General features: G+C 41.3%; 1 protein-coding gene across 4 annotated transcripts; it reads left to right on the plus strand.

The window, feature by feature from the left end:
* Positions 1–753: 753 nt before the first annotated feature.
* On the plus strand, positions 754–21193 carry SPG21 (SPG21 abhydrolase domain containing, maspardin). 4 transcript variants are annotated; one of them, XM_019441796.2, is made up of 10 exons: positions 754–1011; positions 1626–1782; positions 4522–4608; positions 7321–7482; positions 11526–11606; positions 12864–13009; positions 15457–15580; positions 16371–16478; positions 19024–19164; positions 20484–21193. In XM_019441796.2, exons 3-10 carry the CDS (start codon positions 4546–4548, stop codon positions 20598–20600), a joined length of 942 nt encoding a protein of 313 aa, XP_019297341.1. In that variant the 5' UTR covers positions 754–1011; positions 1626–1782; positions 4522–4545; the 3' UTR covers positions 20601–21193. The 4 variants fall into 4 exon arrangements, with proteins under 4 accessions (XP_019297341.1, XP_019297339.1, XP_019297342.1 ...); XM_019441794.2 differs by lacking the exon at positions 1626–1782; XM_019441797.2 differs by lacking the exon at positions 1626–1782 and having other exon boundaries at positions 757–1011; positions 15472–15580.
* The last annotated feature ends 1819 nt before the right edge of the window (positions 21194–23012 follow it).

Genomic DNA, 23012 nt, shown 5'->3' on the forward strand with positions numbered 1-23012 from the left:
TAAGCTTTCCCTAAAACAAGATTAGGGCAGGCACTTCCAACAGGACCTTGTTGCAGGATCACAAAAAGACTTCAAACAAGATTTACATGTTATCCATCCTTATCATACATTCTTTCAGCAAACTGCAAATGTTTTACTGAGTAATCTCCATTACATTTTGCTTAAGAAGAAAGTTTATAAGTATATTAATATTCTCTATTCTTTTAAAGGAAAGTGATGCAGGAGCTGGAGGCTTGGTTGGAGAATGACAGCACAAGTCTGCAAAGTGCTGTGAGGGGTGTTACAGTGGAGGATATGGAGGGCGACTATGCTCGTGCCAAGAGGAAAAAATCTTGCCAAGCAAAGAGAGTATACAAAGCGCTGCTCACTAAAGCCTGTGACCCAAAGGGGGTCCCCTCAAAGCTTTACGTAGGGGAGAGAAAATGGTCCGCACCTGCTTCCTCCAGGATGGCGCAAACTGAAGGCAGAGGGAGGTCCCAAGGGGCCAGGCGTCCCCTTCTGCCACTCGCACAATCTCTCCCTCGGTGCCCACATCAAATGGGTGACCTAGAGCTGACCCAAAGGGAACTCGAACCTCCTCCCCGCGCCCTCCACCACCTCCAGGGCGGACACCGACTCCCAACCGGCAGGATGTACCGAGCCGGCCGGGAGTGTCTCACCTTGGTCTCCATCCCTCGCTGTCGTCATGGTGACCGCCGGAGCCACGCAGCCCCGCCCCTTCCTCATGACGTGGCCCCCGCCTCCTCCGAACCCGGAAGCGCGAGGCTCGCGCCCACTGCGCGAACCGTTCGGGAGGGGGGAGCGCGGCAGCTGAGGCTCGCCGGGCCGCGCGCCCCGCCCCTCGGAGGCCCGCCCTCCAGCTCGCCCCCACAGCCCGCTGTGCCTGCGGGTACTGAGCGCTCCGGCAGCCGGCGGTGACCCGGACCCAGCCGCCTCCCCGGCCCGCGCCCCTACTGGAGGGAAGAGCCGCCTTGGGGAGGAGGGAAAGGGACGTGGGGGAGGCCACGGCAGGTGAGGGGTGGGCGAGGCCCTGGAAGCGGGGTGTGGGTGTGTGATGTGTATAGGTTTGCAGGTGGGTGTGTATGTACTGTGTGCGGCTGCCTCTGTTGGTGTGACTTTGTTAGTGTGGCCCCTAGTGGGCCGGTCCATGTGATCATGCACGTGACCGCATGTCCCTCTGTGTATGTGTATCTGTCTATCTGTCTGAGGTCAAGTTTGACTTCCTGAGGTGGTCGTTGTACTGTGACCCTGCCTTGTTGTGGCTTTCACAGGCGGGACTGGGAAAGGGTGGGGTCTGTGTTTGGATCATCTGGGGATGGGGGTGCGGGTCTCTTGACCAGGGCATACTATTGTAATCTGGTCCCGGGGATACACTGCTGCAGCCCAGGAATATGTTTTTCAACTTTTAAGAACTCTGAGCAGAAGCTAGTTATTTTGAAGATTGCACCTCAGCCTGAAAGTGACAAATGTCTTTGTCATTGCTCAGTACCTGGTGTGAGACTTGTGAATGGGGGATGAGGAAAGTAACAGGACTAGAGTGCGTTGCTTTCCTTCTTCTGGCTTTCCTAGGGAGTTATAAATTCTGCATTTATGCTGCTGCTTTGTCTCCTTGTACAATGTTCCAGCTCCTGTTAGCAGCATGATTCAAGAGACCGAGGAGTAACTTAATAGCTGTGTGCAAATTTCCAAGAGCTTTTATACCAAGACAGTACAAGATGAGGTGTCACAGAAGAAATGTCAAGTTGGCAGCTTTTCCTCCCATGAGGTTTAGACAATAATGGAGTAAGTTCCTGAAGAAAAGAGGGATAAATGTTCCCCTAAAGAAATCTGGAGGAAGAAAGGATAGCTGTGTACTGGTGTGGTGAGCTGTTGAGATTTGCATTAAAAAAGCCAACTGCATTGTCTAGAGACTCTCAGGTCCTAATATTTAGTTACTGCTGGCATTAATAATCACAGACTGTCCATATGTGGATCAACTACAGATTGAGATAAAGGATCCAAAAACCTCTGACTAGTTAATCTGGTTATGTGACTTAAACATTTTTAAAGATGATTTCATTGACTGTAAACTGGCAGGTTCTGTTGAATCCCTGAGGGGTAAGTGCACACTCACAATTGGCAATTTTATTGTCTAGCACCACAGGGCCAGAGAGGACTAACTGTCCAAAGTACTCCCTGAGGAGGGATTTCTTTAGGCAAGATTAAGGCTGATCTCTGTAGCCCTTTTCCCACCAGCATGAACAGGTGCTTTTGTTTTTGCGAAGAATTGAATTGTGAGAGATCAGATCAGTGTTGAGCTCCTGGTCGACATTCTTTCTTATATAATACTGACCAGCTTGGTCACAATCTCAGTTAACCTTTTTTTGCCATATACAGAATGTTCCTCTCGTGACTTGGAAAAGTATACCCCTTTAGTGAATGAAAGAGAGCTCGGAGAACAGACTTCCTTTTCATACCACTCACAGCTGCTTTCTCTTTGCAGCAGTGAGTTTTTTTGTTGTTTTTTTTTTTAACTTAGATGTCAGTTGGTCAGATGCAACATTTGGTATCTATCTTACCTTTCATGTATTGCCAAACTAACACAAGTGTTAAAATCACTTGCCTCTACAAAAATTTAGTCACAGTTGGGTGGAATCTCTCCATCCAGTGAGATTAGTTATAAAATGTTATACTGAGGTGGTTGTGAATAATGCTGAGGACTGTGGTAAGGCACATCTTTCTACTTGTTGCTCTGGGAAGAAGTGGATGTCAGTGAATGTGTGTGCCTGTGTATGATCTGTATGTCTATGATAGTTTGGTTTGTACCTTGCAGCTGATTCCAAAACTGAATTAATTTATCCCAAGTTTGGCAAATCTAGAAGCTACCTTTCTGGCTTTAAGTAGCTTAGATGTTTTATAAACCTACTGAGTAGATTCCAGGGGCTTAGATTTTTTTTTTTTAACATGTTAATATTCGTTAAGAGAAAATGGATATGCAAAGAACGATTTTCTTTATTCCAGGATGAATTATAACTACATCTGTGCACACTGATTTCAGCATAAGACTGGCTAATGATATTCTTGGTACTTTTGAGAACAGCTTATGATTTTAACAAACTTTTCTAAAATTACCATCCTAGCCTTGAGGGAACAGACCATTATTGCAATGTCAAGGTTGTAAATCAAGTTTAATAATGGATGCCTACGTCTCCCATCTCCTTGGGGTTTAGTAACCTCCCCAAGATTAGAGGTAACTGTTATGATTGCTAAGTTCCCTGAACTCCTGAGTTGGCAGATGTGGAGGGCCAAAAAGGAGTCCCCAGCTCCTGGCCAGTCCAGAGAACTGCACCCGCTGACCAACCACTCAAAATAACAATTCAGAGTCAGCCCAGGAGGTAAGTGTTATGGTCTTGAACACATCCTAGCCTTGTTAGGAAATCCAGACTTGCTCTGGGGGTAGAGGACAGGATACACAGCAAGTATTTGAATCCTTCCAAACCAGGGGGTGGAAGTTCCTCGTTTGGCAATAAGAATCTGCAACAGGGAGCTATAATTTCAAGTTCCTGTTACGACAATATAGATGCCTGAGCAAGGAGGGGCAGCCTTTCCCTTGAAGATGCCCAGCCATTCCAAAGCTGTTAGATCCCTGGGTCAGAAGAGACTCTAGGATTGCCTGATCCAGTCTCCTTAGGACATAGTCATCCATTTAGTCAACAGATAATGCCTGTTCTGTGCCAAGCACTGTTCTAGGCTTTGAAAATACAGTGGTGAAACAGTCATAGATGGGAAAGCAAGCTCAAAGAAGGTCAGTGACTCTTCCAAGGTCACGCAGCTATAAAAGCTAGAAATCACTAATCTCACCACAAGAGACTGTGTATTTCTTCTAAAGACCCATGTTTTGTTGCTGGTTATAGTGCCTTCAAGCCTGTCCTGGTATTTGATCATAGATCTTTCAGAGGAGGGTATATCACATTTAATCACATCAAGAACTGCATTAAGAACTACATGTGAGGTTCTGAAACTATGTTCTGCTAGAGTTAGATTTATGGCATTTTGTGACTTGATCAGGACGCAGGCTTCTATTACCCCCTTTCTCTAGTGTGGACTGTTCCCTGAAACTCTATCAGACATCTTTGTTAAAATGGATTCTTAAGATACTGTCAACACATAGGTGATGGTACTGCAGTTTGGAATCATTTACCTAGGACAGGCATTCTGGTGTCAGAACACACTGTCCTACCTCTGGTCCTAGCTCTGCAATAGACAGGAGATCGCTGGTAAGTCATTTAAGTTTTCTAGACCAGGTTCTTCATCCGGAGGAACTAAGAAAGTAATTATCTCTCAGGGCCCCCTTCTGCTCTATGACTATAGGACTTCACCAAATTGTTTTCTGTAGTTTAAGTATATACTGACAAGGTAAAATAGCCCATTTCTTTGGTTTTACCATTTAAAGTATTGTTTTTATAGCTAGACCAGACTCTACATTTGGTTCTGATGTAAACATGAATTCTTGACATGAAACATCACATGCTTTTATTTCAGGGTTAACCTCCATTTCAGCTAATCATGGGAGAGATTAAAGTCTCTCCTGATTATAACTGGTTTAGAAGTACAGTTCCCCTTAAAAAGGTATGTATGGTTTTACTACACCTCTTATTTGCAAAATCTTGTATTGTTTTTGTTTGTGACTTAGATGTTATGCCTTAACAGTGTTTGAGAGGAAAGGTTATTGCCAAATATCAGGAGTCTGGGTCGTAGGGCATAAAGTTCACCCCTTCTTTGTCAAGTGCAGTGAACTCTTGAGACGCATTCAAGAGTAAAAGTGGGTATAACTGTACTCATTATTTTATAATTGCTTTTGTGTATTCAAGCAAACAGGAATATGTGTACTCTGTAGATAGTGGAAAGCTTGCAGCAACAGCAACTATACAGTACGTGCAGTCAGATTCGATTATAAAGCCTTTTCCTGTTCCTCAGATTTAAGATTTTCAATGGGCCACATTATAGATCCTCTGTAATGGTAGCCATTTTCAGGAAATCTTATTTGCCTGAGATGTCATTCACAGTGAAGTTTGACTGTCGACTCTGAGTCCCTAATTAATCCCAAATGTTTGGGGATCATACTGGACAAAAGCTAGTTAAGTCACAGAGCAAAGTCTTTGCTGATCCCTTTGCAAAAGTATGAGATGAAAATCATCTATGTCTCTGTTATAATTATTTTGTCAGGGTAGACATCTGTGGAAGTGCCATGCAGGTTTGAATTAACAACAAAACTATTCTATATAGAAATTTGAGATACAGTTCTCCAAGTGTAAACAGAGTATCTGCTAGACAACTGGCACTGTTGTAGGAGGTCAGCAGATACTTTATTTAATTCTTAACAGTTTAACAAAGCTGGTAGTGATGTGCCCCTCTTGCAGATAAGAAAACCAAGGTCCAGAGAGGTTAACATGTTAAAGGTCACTCAGCCTGGTAGAGTCTGCCCATTAAAATCAAATTAATCTGACTTCAGAGTCAGAAGTACTTGACTGCTTACCAAAGGGAGCTGCCCTTCCTTCTTGTTCCCTGGGAAACTCCTGCCCGTGCTAAATGATAATTGGGTCTTGCAGTCCCTCTGCCTTGTCCCATCCCCTCAAATAATTCATGTGCGCTCATCTTGATAGCTCACTTTCTCAGCAAGCTGATCACCAGACCCCAAACAACCCACACTTTTCTAAATATTCTTAGAAGTAGTTATAGGAGGTAGTTTGGTTGATGTGATTTTCTCCAGTTGTGAGATCAGTTTGGTCCACAAGTCATGATAAGTTTGCTTGAAATTTCGTGGTGCTAGATTTTAAATTATCAGGTAGATATTGCATCTTCTAAGGGATTTCTGACAAAATTGCCATTCAGAGAACTCTGAGAAAATTGAAGTGATAAACAACTTTTAAGTATTTATGGCTTATATTCAGAACATACTGTGTCAATTATATCTCAGTAAAGGGGGGGAGAGAACATGCTATTTTTGTTACTTTTCTCCCAAATAGATTATTGAAATAACTTCCTGGAAAATTTCAGAGATCTAAATATTCGTACCTCATATTAATTTTATTATTACAAGATTGGGATTTACTGTGTGCACTGTCAAAAGCCATTAAGAGATTTTTACCACAATCATAGCCTCCCAAAATAAAATAAGAGCAAAATTGTGTGTGGCAAGATGCCAAGGGCAGAAACATGAGTATGAGATATTACTGTCATCATCTGTGACCTGGGGATGTCTAAAAGGGAATTGTTAGGTTCCTCTGGACTGTGCCTTGCCCCATTTGTCTGCTCCCAGTGATGCCAGTGATCCCAGTCAGTGTGTTACCATCCACAGTGACACCAGTGGCCCACAGCACTGCCAGCTAGGAGCTCTCAGAAAATAGAACCTGGAGGCCTTGAATTTTTTAATGTAAAAGTAGGATAAATAATTGATTTGCATTGGCAAAAGTTCAGAAAGTTCAGGTATTTTTCCAAATATCACGAAAAAGTCAGCCACAGAAAACAAAAAGTAAACTATCATGCAGTGAATAATACTAATATCTAACACTCACTGAAACTCTCACTGCCCAACTCCACGCTGAGCCCTTGACTTGTCTCAGCTCACTTAATGCCCATCTTTTTTCCCTTTGGGTTAAGAACTACTAATTCAGGAAGGTTTCTGATGCCCTTCCTCCTCCCAACCCTCTTTTCTCAAGAAAACCAGTTTTTCCCTGTGCCCATTCCCTACACCTGACTGACTGGTTTGAAACATTCTTCCAGAACAGGGACACCTACACCTGCTGTGTCCTTCCTCTTTAGCAAAAGTCTCCCCCTCAAAGACGTGGTGTAGATCAGGCTCCAGAACCATCTCCTGAGTGGTACCATCTCTCCCTAGTTTGTCCCTAGAGCCTGGAGTCTTTCCTCCCCTCCGGACAGCACTGGAGAATGACTCTGCAAATTGCCTCTTACACCCACACAAAGCCAGAAGCATGGGGAAGAAATAAGATGCCAATTACAGGGTTTACTGTTTAATGGTAAACAAAACAGGCTTTTATAATCATGGATGGGAAGGAAAATGAAAAAACTGATTTTAAAAAAAGCTTTATAGTCTTTGGAAGGATATAAGGCAATTCTGTACAGTATGTTAGCACATAGAAGAAGGAAAAAGAGACCAAAGCAGTTTATTTATTATACACGCTAGTCTGGTGTGATCCCCAGGGTACCTTGTAACAACCAAGGCGGTGGCATTAAAATTGTCACAGAAATTATAGTGTAAAGTAACAATATCAAACCAAATCCATAAGGTTTTCCATTTTTTTTTTATAACTTTTCCTCCAGATTATCGTGGATGATGATGATAGTAAAATATGGTCGCTGTATGATGCAGGCCCCAGAAATATCAGGTGTCCTCTGATATTTCTTCCTCCTGTCAGCGGAACTGCAGATGTATTTTTCCGGCAGATTTTGGCTTTGACTGGATGGGGTTACCGGGTTATAGCTGTAAGTATTATTGATTCAGTATTACAGTTCAAGTCCACATTTTTTGGGTTTGGTTGTTTTTTTTGTTTTGTTTTTTTTTTGTTTTTTTTTTTGTATGTGGGTACTTCTGTTCCTGATTAACTATCATAATGGGCTTTTTTTTTTTTTTAGTTGAGGTAAGATTGTTTTCCTTCTTTAAAATGTGAAATGAAGCCTTTGGAAGGAAGGCGGTGTAGTACATGGACATACAGAGATGCAGAGGGTACAAACTTCTGTGGAAACCTCAACGCCCAGCTTTTATGTACATTCTCTTAACTCTGAATGGTAGGAAGCATTGTCCTTGTTTAGAGATGAGGAAATGGAGGTCCAGCCATTTTGGTGATCGTGGCAGGCCATGACCACTAGGTGGTGGAAGGAGAACCAGTCTGAGTCTTCTGACTCCATTTCCACTCCTGGTTCATTACACCACTGCCTGCAAGGGAGCTGAATGTGCAATATTATACAGCGGAGGGGTCTGCTGACATTCAGCTGACTGAAAGCTTGCTTTAATGTAAGTCTTTGACTGTTGGGATGGGTCTTATTATAGCCCATACTCTCAGCATTTACTTAAGAAGTTTTTTGTTTCTAATTGTTATTTTATCACTGAGTTTGGTCTAAATCTAGTTTCCCATTGGTCATTCTTGAATCTCTTCTGGAAGAACAGTGTAGGTGAGGAAGGCACCGTTGTTCATGATGCGACTGTGTAACAATGGAGGCTGGCCAGGGGCTCCTGGGTGGCTTGGTTGGTTGAGTGTACAACTCTTGATTTCTGCTCAGGTTTGTGAGATCAAACCTGATCTCACAATCTGCCTCTGTCTCTCTCTCTCTCTCTCTCTCTCTCTCTCTCTCTCTCTCTCTCGATACTAAATAAATAAACTTTAAAAACAAAAAATAATGGAGGCTGGTCTCCCTACTTCTCAGGAAGGAGAGATTCTTGGGCTTTGGAGTTGGCACTTGTTTCCGGGAGCCGGAACAGTAACATGTAAAACGGGTCTCCCTGTGGGAATATTGCTGTTACTGTACATTTTATTTACTATCTGAAGGAGAGAAAATGTGGACCAGATCTCTTTTCTCGGAAGGTAACTTAAAGTTTTACTGGGTTTACCACCAACTGGGGCCACACGGAACAAATCCAGTTCTTCCTCCTGACAGCCCTTCTTGAGAAAACGAGTTATTGTCAACTTGCTGCCTTCCCCCCAGGTCTTTTCTTTCAGGAGAAATTCTCCACATTCTTTGATCATTCTTCATGTGGCATGTTTTGAGTCTCTGCAACATAATCCTCCCTTGTTCTGGGTTTTCATAATTCCTCTTGGTTGACGGCATTTCAGGAAAGCGGGGTGGCAAGCACACTCATCCCAGCCCCTCCACAGCCTAAGACAGGACAGTACCTTTCCTGGTAGTCTCTGTTGATCAGCCAGGGAGGGGAAACTGAGCGGCCACAGACGTCTCTCCCACTTCAGAGCACTGTCTGAAGTTGACTGTGTGTTTTTTGCTCCAAGCTGGCAAGTCCAAATTGCTTTGCCTTTTGGCTGGATATTTCTTCTTGCCCTCAAGCTTCTTGATGTGGGATTTCCTTATTTCATTAGCTAGATAATGAATCAAGAAAGGGCCAGGGGCACCTGGCTGGCTCAGCTGGTGTAGCGTGTAACCCTTGATCTCGGGGTTGTGGGTTTGAGCCCCATATTGGGTGCAGAGATTACTTAAAAATCAAACTTAAAAAAGAAAAGGCCAGTGATGTCTTCAAAGTTACTTTGTCCTTATGTGCCTAACCCCACGAGGTTTGTTTTATTTATGTAGTTATTAAAATGTATGTATTCATTTTTGAGAGAGTGAGAAAGGGGCAGAGAGAGAGGGAGGGAGAGAGAGAGAATCCCAAGCAGTCTCCACACTGTCAGCAAGGAGCCCAATGAGGGGCTTGAACCCATGAACCGTGAGATCATGACCTGAGCCAAAACAGACACCTAACCAACTGAGCCACCCAGGTGCCCCTACCTCACAAGATTTTAAAACTTATTACATACTTATCTAGCAGTTGAAAGGTACCAGTCCTTTTGTCATTTACATTTTTATTGAGATAATTATAGGTTCACCTGTAGTTTTCAGAAATGATACAGAGATATCCCTTTTATACTTTGCCCAGTTTCTCTCAATAGTAACATTTTACAAAACTGTAGTAGGATATTGTAACCAGGGTATGATATTAATACAATCCACCAATCTTAGATTTCCAGTTTTACTTGTACTCTGTGTGTGTGTGTGTGTGTGTGTGTGTGTGTTGTGTACAGTTTTACCCCTATCTTGGGCATAGATATTTTTAAATTAAAGGCTTCATAAAAAAATATTTTTACAATATAGGTTTTTTTTTCCTTTTTGTTTTGTTTTTAATGTTTGTTTATTTTTGAGAGAGAGAGAGCACAATTGGGGGTTGGGTAGAGAGAGAGGGAGACAGAGAATCCGAAGCAGGCTCCAGGCTCCAGGCTCCAAACTGTCAGCATAAAGCCTGACACGGGGTTCGATCCCACAAACCGAGATAGCATGACCTGAGCCAAAGTCAGACACTTAACTAATTGAGCCACCCAGATGCCCTATAATAGCTTTCTTTTCTATCATCCGACTCCAGTTCTCAGATTATCTGCTAGGGAGCAGCTGTTCTTCATCCTGTCAGAATAGTGGAATCTCATCCACAAATGAAATTTTTAATAGTAAAAGTAACATAATTACAGCAAATCTAAAGTTATCCTATTATATACATGATAGTATCAATTCCAGCAACTTGTTAATGACAAAAGGAATCTAAGTTCTTAAAACAACTAGCCTGTCAGACAGGTTTTGCTTATTATTAAAGAGAGTAGAATTCTTTGGTGACAAGCTGGAGTCCTCTAGAAAGGAGGTAGTGACTTGTATTTCTTTTCCTCTTCCTCAGCTTTTATAGGCTACTTAAGGTCAAGCACCATACTTTTTTGGCCACAAATAAAGGTACAAGAAATCAGATATAATGCCTGAGTCAATTAAGAAAAGAGGAACAATTTTAGTGAATACGCGCTTCAAGCAATGCTGCCAAAAAGAGAGGGAATTCTCCTTAGGATTTTATTTCGAGTTCTCCTGAGCCATACTTTTAGAATTAAATTGGATTAAAGGGAAAACAGTATTTTTTTACTTGAAAGGGTTCTGCTCCTATTCACCCTTGAACCTCAGAGTTTCTTAGCTATTTGGAAAGTAAACAGACATGAATTGAAATTATTATTCACATAATATCTCTTGTGTGCTATTCTTTTTTTAAATTGGTCTGTTAGGGGGCACCTGGGAGGCTCAGTCGGTTGAACAGCAGACTTCAGTTTAGGTCTTGATCTTGCGGTTCGTGGGTTCAAGCCTCACATTGGGCTTGCTGCTTTCAGTGAGGAGCCTGCTTCAGATCCTCTGTCCCCCACTCTCTCTGCCCTTGCCCTACTTACCCTCTCTCTCTCAAAAAATAAATAAAACATTGAAAAAAATAATAATAAAATAAATTGGTCTAGGGGCATCTGGGTGGCTTAGTTGGTTAAGCGTTTGACTTCAGCTCAGGTCATGATCTCATGGTTCATGGGTGTGAGCCCTGCATTGGGCTCTGTGCTGTCACATCAGAGCCTGGAGCCTGCTTCAGATTGTGTGTCTCCCTCTCTCTCTGCCCATCCCCTGCTCATGCTGTGTGTGTGTGTGTATGTGTGTCTCAAAAATAAAAGGAGCAGAGCTTGAGCAAATGAGAAATGCTACTATGGGAGTCCTAAATTTTGCATATATATATATTTTTTAATTTTTTAAATATTTATTTATTTTTGAGAGACAGAGTGCAAGTGTGGGAGGGGCAGAGAGGGAGACACAGAGTCCGAAGCAGGCTCCAGGCTCTGAGCTGTCAGCACAATGTCCGACATGGGGCTCAAATTCAACAGCTCTGAGATCTTGACCTGAGCCAAAGTCAGACGCTTGAATTGACTGAGCCACTCAGGCTCCCCTATATTTATTATTAATTAATAATGTTATTATTTCAGTTGCAGTATCCAGTTTATTGGGACCATCTTGAATTCTGTGATGGATTTAGAAAACTTTTAGATCATTTACAACTGGATAAAGTGAGTACCCTAAAACTAAATATTTACATGTGATTTTAATGCAGCATTTACATTGTAAAGCCTGGTATTGTCTTTGTTTTTAAATGATACTTCTTTTGAGATATAATTCACATACCATACAATTTACCCTTTTCAAGTGTGTGAGTATGGTTTTTAATATATTCATAGATAGGTGCGATATATATTTATATGTAAACATAAATATATTTTATATATAAATAAATATAATATATTCACAAATAGGGTCAATTTTAGGTCATTTTTTTCACCCCAAAAAGAAACCGCATATTCATTATTAGTGACTCCTCACCTTTCTTCTCCTACCCCTGGCAACTTAATCTCCTTTCTGCCTGTGTAGATGTACCCATTCTAGGTATTTTATATAAATGGAATCATGCAGTATTCATCTTTTTTTTTTAAATTTTCTTAGTGTTCATCTTTTCTAACTGACTTCTTTCATTTAGCATAATGTTTGCAAGGCCCATCTATGTTGTAGCATGTATCAGTACTCCACCTTTTTATTGTCAAATAATATCCCACTATATAGGTGTACCCCATTTTATTTATCCATTTGTCAGTTCATGCACGTTTGGATTGTTGCCATTGTTTGGCTATTAGAAGTAACACTGCTGTAGGGTGCCTGGGTGGCTCAGTCGGTTAAGCATCTGACTTCGACTCAGGTCATGATCTCACAGCTTGCGAGTTTGAGCCCTGCATCAGGATCTGTGCTGACAGCTCAGAGCCTGGAGCCTGCTTCAGATTCTGTGTCTCCCTGTCTCTTTGCCCCTCCGCTGCACTCTCTCTCTCTCTCTCTCAAAAATAAAAAATAAAACATTTTTAAAAATTAAAAAAAAAAAAAGAAATAACACTGCTGTGAACATTTGTGGTCACACGAACATGGACATGTGTTTTCAGTTCTTTTGAGTTTGTACCTAGGAGTAGAATTACCAAATCATAGTTTTCTTAAATATAAATTACTGAGTGGTTTCATTTTCTAGTGTAATCTGTAGATAATATTTTCTTACTTGTATTTGCATGCACAGATTGTTTTCTTGACGGGATGTATAAATTGTACTTAAGTGCAGTGTTTCCTAAATGTTGAACTGCTATCGATATTTTCATCTAAGGACTATGATGACATTATGTATTCTGTGGTTGGTGAGAAGTAAAACTACTTTTTTTTTTTTTTTTTTTTTGGTATTTATGTTCAGGATTGATTGTTGTTGTAGTATTCTTCTTGTGTTTGTTTGCAATTAGGTTCACCTGTTTGGGGCTTCTTTGGGAGGCTTTTTGGCCCAGAAATTTGCTGAATACACACACACATCTCCCAGAGTCCATTCCCTCATCCTCTGCAATTCTTTCAGTGACACCTCCATCTTCAACCAAACTTGGACTGCAAACAGGTAAGAACATGAACATTTGGCCAAAATTCTTAGGATTTTCATTCAGTGGAATTTTGAAAATGTTGGCTTGGCGGGGGGCGGGGGGTTGTTGCACTAAGCAGTGGGGGTGTGGGGGTGGAAAGGGCTTGTATCTACCTCTGTCTTCTGAAACTGCCTTGGCTTTTAAAACTAGAAACAATCACCTTTGCCAAAGAAAAGAATGGAATGAACTCTGAATTTAGCTATTTCTATTACTCTGAATTATGGGTTAGCTTTGTTTAATATACATTCATGTGATCCTAACAGGTCCTCTTCAGTTGCATATGTAACTAATATGGTGTTCTGCTTGTTCCGCCTACTGTGTTGTTAAACAGTTCTGTATATTGACTGACACAGTGTTTTTAGGCATTTTGGCTTCCCCCAATTTTTCATCATGTTCTGCAAATCATTGTACACGTTGCTTTTTTCCTTCCCTTTCTGGGTTATTTCCTTGAAATGTGTTTCCAAAAACAGAGAGAATACATTTCGTCTGCCAGCACGTCTTGCACATCATGACACTTTAGCATTAGTCTGCTTTCGGAAAGATGGAAATGGTGGCCTGCTTCGTGGGGCCACCCATGGGGCGCTTGTTTCCTCTGAGTCATCCTTTCATTGAAGATTCCACTTTAGGAGCGCCTGGGTGCCTCAGTCAGTTGAGTGTCCGACTCTTGATTTTGACTCAGGTCATAATCTCACAGTTTGTGGGATTGAGCCCCGTGTCAGGCTCTGCTGTGACAGTGTGGAGCCTGCTTGGGATTCTCTTTCTCTTCCTATCCCCCTCCCCCTCCCCCCACTGGAAAAAGAAAAGTTATTGAAGATAACATTTTGTTTATTTATTTTTAATTTTTTTCAATGTTTATTCATTTTTTTAAGAGACAGAGACCTAGCATGAGCGGGGGAGGGACAGAGAGAGAGAGAGAGAGAGAGGGAGGGAGACAGATACAGAATCCAAAGTAGGCTCCAGGCTCTGAGCTATCGGTAGAGAGCCTGACATGGAGCTCGAACCCACAGACCTCAAGATCATGACCTGAGCTAAAGTCGAATGCTTAACTGACTGAGCCACCCAGGCACCCTGAAGATAACATTTTAAGTAATTTGATAAGTATCTAATAGTACCTTAAAGCTAATGTAATGTGATTTTTTTTCATTGCTAGCAAGGTTAGACTCTACCCTAAAAGACAAAGACATCATACCTGTATGATCAGGTTGATTTTTCACAGAATTCTCTAGGTAAACATTGTGTTTGTTATTTTCACATTTTTTTAAAATTGTAGGTAGAGCATGCAACTCTTGATCTCTGGATCATGAGTTTGAGCACCACGTTGGGCGTATAGCTTACTCAAAAACAAGTTGTACTCTGTTCTCTTTAAAAATGTTTTCTGGTGTTATCTCAGTAGTTTACTCAGCATTTGTGCAACAATTTCTTACATACATTAGCTACAAATAGTTCATGTCCGGACAATGCACTAAAGCTCATTGATTATTTTTGATGATTTTTAATGTTGTTTTAACTGTCACAAGCCAAGACTGCCCCTACTTTGTTTGTGCCCCTGCATATGAGCTACATTTTATCAAATATCTGAGTGCTTACTTTGTGCCACACATTGAGGCTACAGGGGCAAGCAAAGCCAACAGGGTCTACCCCTCACAGAGGGTACCTAGGCAACATCACCTTGAGAAAATAAGGAAACCCATGGGCGGGATGGAGAAAGGTAACTGAAAGAGGGCCCACTGGCCTTGTGAGGGAAGCTCAACCTCCAACAAGCCAGTCCATTGAGAACACGCATCAGAAGGTGATCTGCACTTTTTATCATTTTCACCATAGGTTTAGAGAAAGTAGTGTTTACCGTATATAATGGCTCTCAATTCTTGTAATTAATGGAATAAATATCAACTAAAAATCACTTACAGAAATCCATAGATTGAATTGCCTTGAATTAGCCTAATTGAATCTACTAGGAGAAAACTTTGGCAGTATAACAGCTCCTTCATTTTGCTATTTTGAAATATCAATCAATCAAGGTGATATAAACCTGAAGGTTGGGATCTTAATTTTTCAGTTTTCTAAAGGAAATAGTTTAGCCATTGGAAATAAGGCCAAATAGTAAAAAAAGAAAAAAAATAGTAATAATAATAATAATAATAAATAAAAAATTCTCAGTATTATCAAAATGTCTACCTTGGCAAAGAAACTTGAAATACCACTTATAATTATTCTAAATTCTCAAATAAAACTTTAATCATATTAAACTGTAACTCTTTGGGAGCTCGGGAAAATGTATATAAAAACAAGATGCTTTAAAGCTAGCTCTTTGGAAGAAGAGATAGGTCTTTTTATCTCTAGATCCCAAGAACATAGCTAATACAAAGCTTCAATATTGAATGAATATTTGCTACTTTTGTGTAATCTTGCAAATTTAAATTATCAGGTCCTTGTTTTACAGCTTTTGGCTGATGCCATCATTTATGCTCAAAAAAATAGTTCTTGGAAACTTTTCATCTGGCCCAGTGGACCCTTTGATGGCTGATGCTATTGATTTCATGGTGGACAGGGTAAGGATGATGGCGTTGGGGTGGGGACACCTTATACTAGAAATTTTTGTGTCTCCTTGCTTCCTGATGATATATCTGTCTCATTGAGTATGTATTAGAGATGTTTGCTAAACAGCCTTCCATATTAACTTTAACACAGCCACACAGATTATTACTGTTGGTAAGTAATTCAACAGAATCACTTGGGGGAAGCTTTTAAAAATACATATTCCAGGGGCACCTGACTGGCTCAGTCAGTATAGCATGGGACTCTTGATCTGGGGATCATGAGTTCGAGCCCCATGTTGGGCATGGAGCCTACATTTAAAAAAAAAAAAACAGATTCCAAGGCCTCTCCAGCCCATTGAACTGGAATCCCTGGGTGTGGGATCTGGGAACCTGTATTTTTACTCTGTTCCCCCTCTTTCTCCTTGAGGTGAATCTGAAATAGCAGGTCTACAGACTTGGATTTAGGGACTACGGGGCTAGATGGTTTTTCTGAGGTCTCTTCCAGCTCCAAAATCTCTTAAAAATGTTTGTCACTTGTGAGTTATAGGAAGTGGCTTGCTGCCCACAGGTACCTGGTTGAAGAAGCAATTCATGTTGAGGGCTATGGATGCCAGGTTCCCACAGTAGAAAAATGCCACCACCTGGGAGGCCCATGGTCTCACAGATACATTATATTTCCTCCTTGGTGATCTTTCTGGACCCACCACACGTGATACCACCTTTATAAGCACAAATATTACACTTAATGGAAATGTGGGAAACAAAATTAATTCAAAACCTTTGCCTGTGTTTCTTCCTACAGCTGGAAAGTTTGGGTCAGAGTGAACTGGCTTCAAGACTGACCCTGAATTGTCAAAATTCTTATGTGGAACCTCATAAAATTCGGGACATCCCTGTAACCATTATGGATGTAAGCTTCCTTTTAAGTCAAATAGATGGCTTTACCCTTTTAACTGTATATATCAAAATCCTCATAATTATTTTATAATTTTTCTTTTTTTTTTTTTTTTTTTTTTTAACGTTTATTTATTTTTGAGACAGAGACAGAGCATGAACGGGGGAGGGTCAGAGAGAGGGAGACACAGAATCCGAAACAGGCTCCAGGCTCTGAGCTGTCAGCACAGAGCCCGATGCGGGGCTCGAACCCACGGACTGCGAGATCGTGACCTGAGCCGAAGTCGGCCACCCAACCGACTGAGCCACCCAGGCGCCCCAATTTTATAATTTTTCAATGTACCTCTTCCAATGCTGCCTTGGATTTTTTTTACACCCTCCCCCCACCCACTTTTTCAGTTCTAAAACAATCAACGTATTGCTTACCCTATTTTTTTCCTGATAGGAATAACACCATTGAAGTAGGAATAAACATAAACAAACATGGTAGTCCTTACCCATTCTGATATATTTTTGCTACAGTCATCAACAGATATTGCACTTTAGCTATTACACATCTATGTAGCAAAGAAAAGTTGCCTCATGGGGGCAGAAAATCAAGAATTCCATAAAATCTAATTAGCACAAAAGCTTGCTACTTATATGCTCGAGTTGTGGTAAAATATATGTTACAAAATTTACCATTTTAACCATTTTTAAGTGTACATTAAGTAAACTTAAGTGGCATTAAGTACATTTACAGTGTTGTGCAACCGTCACCATCATCCATTTCCAGAACTTTTCATCATTCCAAACTGAAGCTCTGTACCCATTAAACACTAGCTCACCATTCCCCCCTCCTTCCAGACCCTGGTACCCAACATTATACTTTCTGTCTCTATGTATTTGACTATTCCATGTACCTCACGTAAGGTACATAGACTATAAGGAATCACATAATATTTGTACTTCTGTGTCTGGCTGAATTCACTTAGCAGAATGTTTTCAAAGTCTATTCATGTCGTGGCGTGTATTAAACGCTGAATAATACTCTCTTGTATGCAAGTACCACATTTAGTTTATCCAGCATCTGTTGATGGACATTTGGGTTATTCCACCTCTGGGCTATTGTGAATAATGCTGCTGTGAGCATTGGTGTACAAATATCTGTTTGAGTACCTACTTTCACATCTTGTGGGTATATACGCAGAAGTGGAATTGCTGAGCCATATGTAATTCTGTTTAGCTTTTTGAGAAACCGTGATACCAACCTCCACAGTGGTTGTACCATTTTACATTCCCACCAGCAATGCACAAGGGTTCGAATTGTTCCACATCCTCCCCAACACTTGTTATTTTCTGTTTTTTGATAACGGTGATTCTAATGGGTGTGAAGTGGTATTTCATTGTGGTTTGGCTTATTTTTTTTTAAATCATGTAACTATTTTGCCTCAAAAACGGGTTTATTCCTAGATTCAAATAATGTTTTTTACGAATTGATTTTTGTCCAGAAATTTACAAGCATGTAAATAATAACTTCTCATTCTTCACTGTAATCTCTACATTCCGACATTGACCATGACACAGAACAAGCTTTTCAGTACTGTTGGTAAAATATTTTGTCCTCACAGTGCGTTTGCTCTTTTTGCCCATCTTTCAAAGCTGAGCTCATGTACCCAAAGCTTGAGTCACTGGAAACTGTGTTTAAGCTTTGGCAAGTTGGAGGTGCTGTGTGTGCGTGTACGTGTGTGTGTGTGTGTGTGCGCGTGCGCGATTAAAAAAACTACTTTTTGGGGGCGCCTGGGTGGCGCAGTCGGTTAAGCGTCCGACTTCAGCCAGGTCACGATCTCGCGGTCTGTGAGTTCGAGCCCCGCGTCAGGCTCTGGGCTGATGGCTCGGAGCCTGGAGCCTGTTTCCGATTCTGTGTCTCCCTCTCTCTCTGCCCCTCCCCCGTTCATGCTCTGTCTCTCTCTGTCCCAAAAATAAATAAAAAAAAAAAAAAAAAAAAAAAAACTACTTTTTGAAAAAAAATTACTTTCTGAAAACTTGCTTGAATGTGTGTGTAAACATAAGTTTATGTGGGCAGTAAATGGTGTCTAGAATCATACACTCCAAACTGTTAACAGTAGTTCCCCCAGGAAAGGATCTGGACTTTTTCTTATACTCTTAAAAATTTTTTTTGTTTTTGTTTTTTTTTTCACTAAGCATATAGTATTTATGTAACTGTTTTTAAGTAGTAATAAAATTTACACGTTCTTTTGAGATTTTAGTGATCTTTTTGAAATTAACTGGCATTTTCAATAATGATTGTTCACTATTAATATTCTTTTAATTCAGTTAACTCTGTTTGAGGGGAAAAAATTCATGATAGACTTTTCTCCCAAAGAATGCAACAACAAATTCTGTAGCTTATGTTAGAAATCACCAGGGATCAGTAGGAGGAGGTGGCCCAGGCTGGGCAAGGTTCAGCAGCATCTCTTCACAAGAAAGAAATGCTTTGGGAAGCATTTTCCGTGATGTGGAAAGAACATATTAAAATACCAGTAGGTTTCAGCCTTTGTTTTTTTTTTTTTTTTTTAAAGGTATTTGACCAGAGTGCACTTTCAACCGAAGCTAAAGAAGAAATGTACAAACTGTATCCTAATGCCCGGAGGGCTCACCTTAAAACAGGAGGCAATTTCCCATACCTGTGCAGAAGTGCAGAGGTGAATCTTTATGTCCAGGTAAGTCCCAGCTTGGAAGCCAGGGCACTTTGAACCCACAGTGTATAGTTTGAAACACAAAGCTTGTTTTTTTTTAATGGTGGAATAGGAGAACTACAGAATTCTCTGTAAGAATGAGGCACTTGCTTGATAAAAGTGGTTTACATTAATAATTTAAAGCAGAATTCAAGCAGGTGTGTTAGAGACAGTCAGGTGACTCTCTGCCTACCATCTCTTTTCTAAGAACAGCAGGCCTATATCCACATACCTAGAAGTAGCCATTTGGTATGATGTGACCTTGCCTCCTGGATACAATGAATTCAATCAGAACAGGATACCAGATTCATGAAGCAACTTCCTGATCCATTTTTAGTGCATTAAAATAATACACGCAAAAACTGACAAAAACTGCCACTTTGTCCTCTACCTTAAATGGATATTAAAATAGCAGTGAGGGGGTGTGTGGGTGGCTCAGTCGGCTAAACGTCCAACTTGGGCTCAGGTCATGGGTTCAAACCCTGCATAGGGCTCTGTGCCAACAGCTCAGAGCCTGGAGCCTGCTTCAGATTCTGTGTCTCCCTCTCTCTCTCTGCCCCTCCCCCACTTGTGTTCCCTCTCTCTTTCTCAAAAATAAATAAACATTAAAAAAAATTTTTTTTTTAAGTTTAAATAGCAATGAGAAATTACTGCTTTGGCAGTTTGGCAAGAAGTATCAAGAACTTCAAAAAACAGTCATGTCCTTTGGTCCTGTCATCCACTGTGGCAGTGGATCCTAAGTAGAGGACCCTAAATTCAGAAAAACTTGATGCCTGGAGCCCTTCCTGATGATCTTACTCTGAACAGCAGAGGATGGGAAAGACCTGAGTCACAGCAGCAGGACAGGAGGGTAAACAACAACTTATGGAGCAGTGTGCCACCATTTAAGATGTTGATGAAATTTATAGGAACTTGGGAGAGACTTATTACATATTAAATAAGGAACAAAGATCCCAAATTGTGGGTGTTATTTTTTAATGCTTATTTATTTTGAGAGAGGGGATCGGGAGGAGCAGAGAGAGAGGAACAGAGAATCCCAAATAGGCTCTGCTCTGTCAGCACAGAACCTGATGCAGAGCTTGAACTCAAAAACTGCAAGATCATGACCCAGGCCCAAAATCAAGAATCAGATGCCTAACTGACTGAGCCACCCAGGCGTCCCTCAAATTGTGGTTTTTAAAAATACTTGTTTGACTTCTCTGTGTTTTCCAATTTGTCTCTTATTAGTACATATTACTGTGTAATTTTAGAAGTATAAAATATGCCATAGTGACATTTAAAAGAACAATTCTGTGTTTCTACAGATACATTTGCTGCAATTCCATGGAACCAAATACGCTGCCATTGATCCGTCGATGGTCAGTGCTGAGGAACTTGAGGTGCAGAAAGGCAGCCTCAGCGTCAGTCAGGAGGAGCAATAGTTGTGGTGTTCGTTGTTAATGATGCGTGATCCAGAGAGTTCTTGTACAATCATGGCGTCAGTGCCCGCCCGGCGGCCTCTCCATTCGGCTGTCAGGTTCACCGGTTATCACTGTGTTTGGAAGTAGGACTGATTGTCGTCTTTGTGACAGGCGGCAGCTCTTCTAAGCCAGTGTAACTGTTCCCTCTTCGGTTTTTTTAGCTTTTGAATTTGAGGAAGTACTTTTGAAGACTCCCATTTTAAGAATTGTGAAAATTTTGCTACCAAAAGTCATCACCACTGTGTTCTTAAGCGAATATTAATTTCTGAAGTTTGGGATTTTGTGAGGGTTTGTTTCCTTTCTTTTCTTTCCTCCTTTCTTTTTATGTTATTTGCTGTAAATGCTGCACATCCAGATTGTGTATCAGAAGGACATCAGTTATTTTTATGAATTCTTGGTTATTGCCGTTATCAAGTGCCAAGCTGTCACCCTACTGTGTGCTCCCTGCAACATCAACTACTTCTACTTTCCAGTTATACAGAATCATTTTCAGTTTTATCTGTTGTCTTTCTAGCCATTACAGTCATTTGGAATAAAAACTCACTTTCAGCGAATGGCTTTGGTGATTATTGTAGCTGCCCAACTGGGCTACATAGACATAGGACTTTCTGACAAGAAACCGTGGTGGTGTTGGCCAATTTGGTATGACATTACATAAGTTACTTAATCTCTCTAAGTTGCAGTTTGCTCATTGTAAAGTAACAGTAGGTCTCATTTATTGAGCTGTTACTATGTACCAGTTACTTTTCATACCTTCTCTCTTCCCCCTCAATGGGAATGTGTCTTAAATCTCTTTTAATTTTTTTTTTTTACATTTTTTTTAAGTAGGTTCCACGCCCAACTTGGAACTTGAACTCATGACCCTGAGATTGAGAGTTGCATGCTGCACCTACTGAACCAGCCAACTGCCCCAAATCTCTTTCAAACTATATATTCCTTTTTTTTTTTTCTTGCCATTAATTTGTTGAAGAAATAGGCTCATTTGCTCTATGGAATTCCCCACGATCTAGATTTGGCTGATTGCAGTCTCATGGTGTCCTTTAACTTGTTTCTGTGTCCCTGGTATTTCCCATAAGCTGGTACATACATCTAGAGGGTCAGTCAGGCTCAAATTCAGTCTTTTTGGCAGGAATGCTTCATAGGGCTGCGTGCTTCCCATTATGTCACTCAGGAGGCACATAACATCTGGTGGTTTCTAAGTGGTTAACATGATGGTTTAGCTGCCCCTGCTTATCACGGCACAGATGTGTTGTTTCATTGGAGGATGCAAAACAGTGACGATAACTCTAATTTTTAGCATCCCATTTATTAACTAGAGTTCTCTGATTTAAAAACAAAAATCTTCCCCTCATCAATTATTTGGTTTCTCTGAGGTACAAGTGAGACAGAAAAATCATCATGAATGCTTCTTTCCCTTTAAGTTTTAAGTATATTGAGTTAGCCACCCTATTTCTGACTTAATCCCCACCACAGCCCTGATCTAACTGATTTTTACAGGTGAGGTCATGGAGACTGGGAGGAGCCAAGAGACTTGCTCATCATCACACAGGAAAGGGCAGAGCTGGGATGTTAACTTGGATCTGACCACCACAAAACCAAGGATCTTTCCACATAGGCCAGTGTCTGCTCTGACTGTCTTGTGACTCGAGAACAGTCGTGAGTTATGGGAAGCACTTGGGAAGCCATGAAGGTAGGAGCTTAGTGTTTTTAACTATTACCATCTGAGACTACTTCCCAACCAACAGGAACTCCTGTGGGCAGAGCCAGGCCACACATGGCCAGTAGCCCCTTCCTCTCCTGATACAGCAATGAACTGTGAGACTGCCCTCTGCTTTCTTTTCACATTCTCCCCGTGGGAGCCATTTTCCCCTAACAGCTTTAACTACTCCCTGGTTCTATGCCCTGTGGATTGCCATTTCCAGCCCCAACGGATTCTGAGCTGGCCTTGAATGCCTGTACATCAGGCCAGACTTCTACAGGCACACCAGACTCCACCTGGCAAAAGCCACACCCATGACCCCAGTGCCCAAATCTAACCCTTCTCTCCTTAACCCACCACCCCAACTCCCAGCATCACTGTTCCCCAGATGCCCCAGCTAGAAACAGCCATCTTGGATCCCACCCCATCCCCAAGTCTCAAGGTGAAGCAGATACCAAGATGAAACTTTGGGAGCAAGATGGTTATTTAGGGTCAAAGAGAAGAGGTTGTGAAGGGAAGTGGATTGGGCAGGGGAGAAGCTGAGCTGTGACACAGGCGTCCCCAAGCACCGGCTGACCACATAGAGGGCTCTTGAGCTAAGAGTGGCCATTGGAATAGTCTCCCCAGGGGCTGAAATAGCCAGGCCCTCCTGCCTCTCCAGCTCCTCTCTCCTC

The sequence above is a fragment of the Panthera pardus genome, unplaced genomic scaffold, assembly GCF_024362965.1.
Source record: "Panthera pardus isolate Hobbes unplaced genomic scaffold, ASM2436296v1 HiC_scaffold_24, whole genome shotgun sequence".
NCBI lineage: Eukaryota > Metazoa > Chordata > Mammalia > Carnivora > Felidae > Panthera > Panthera pardus.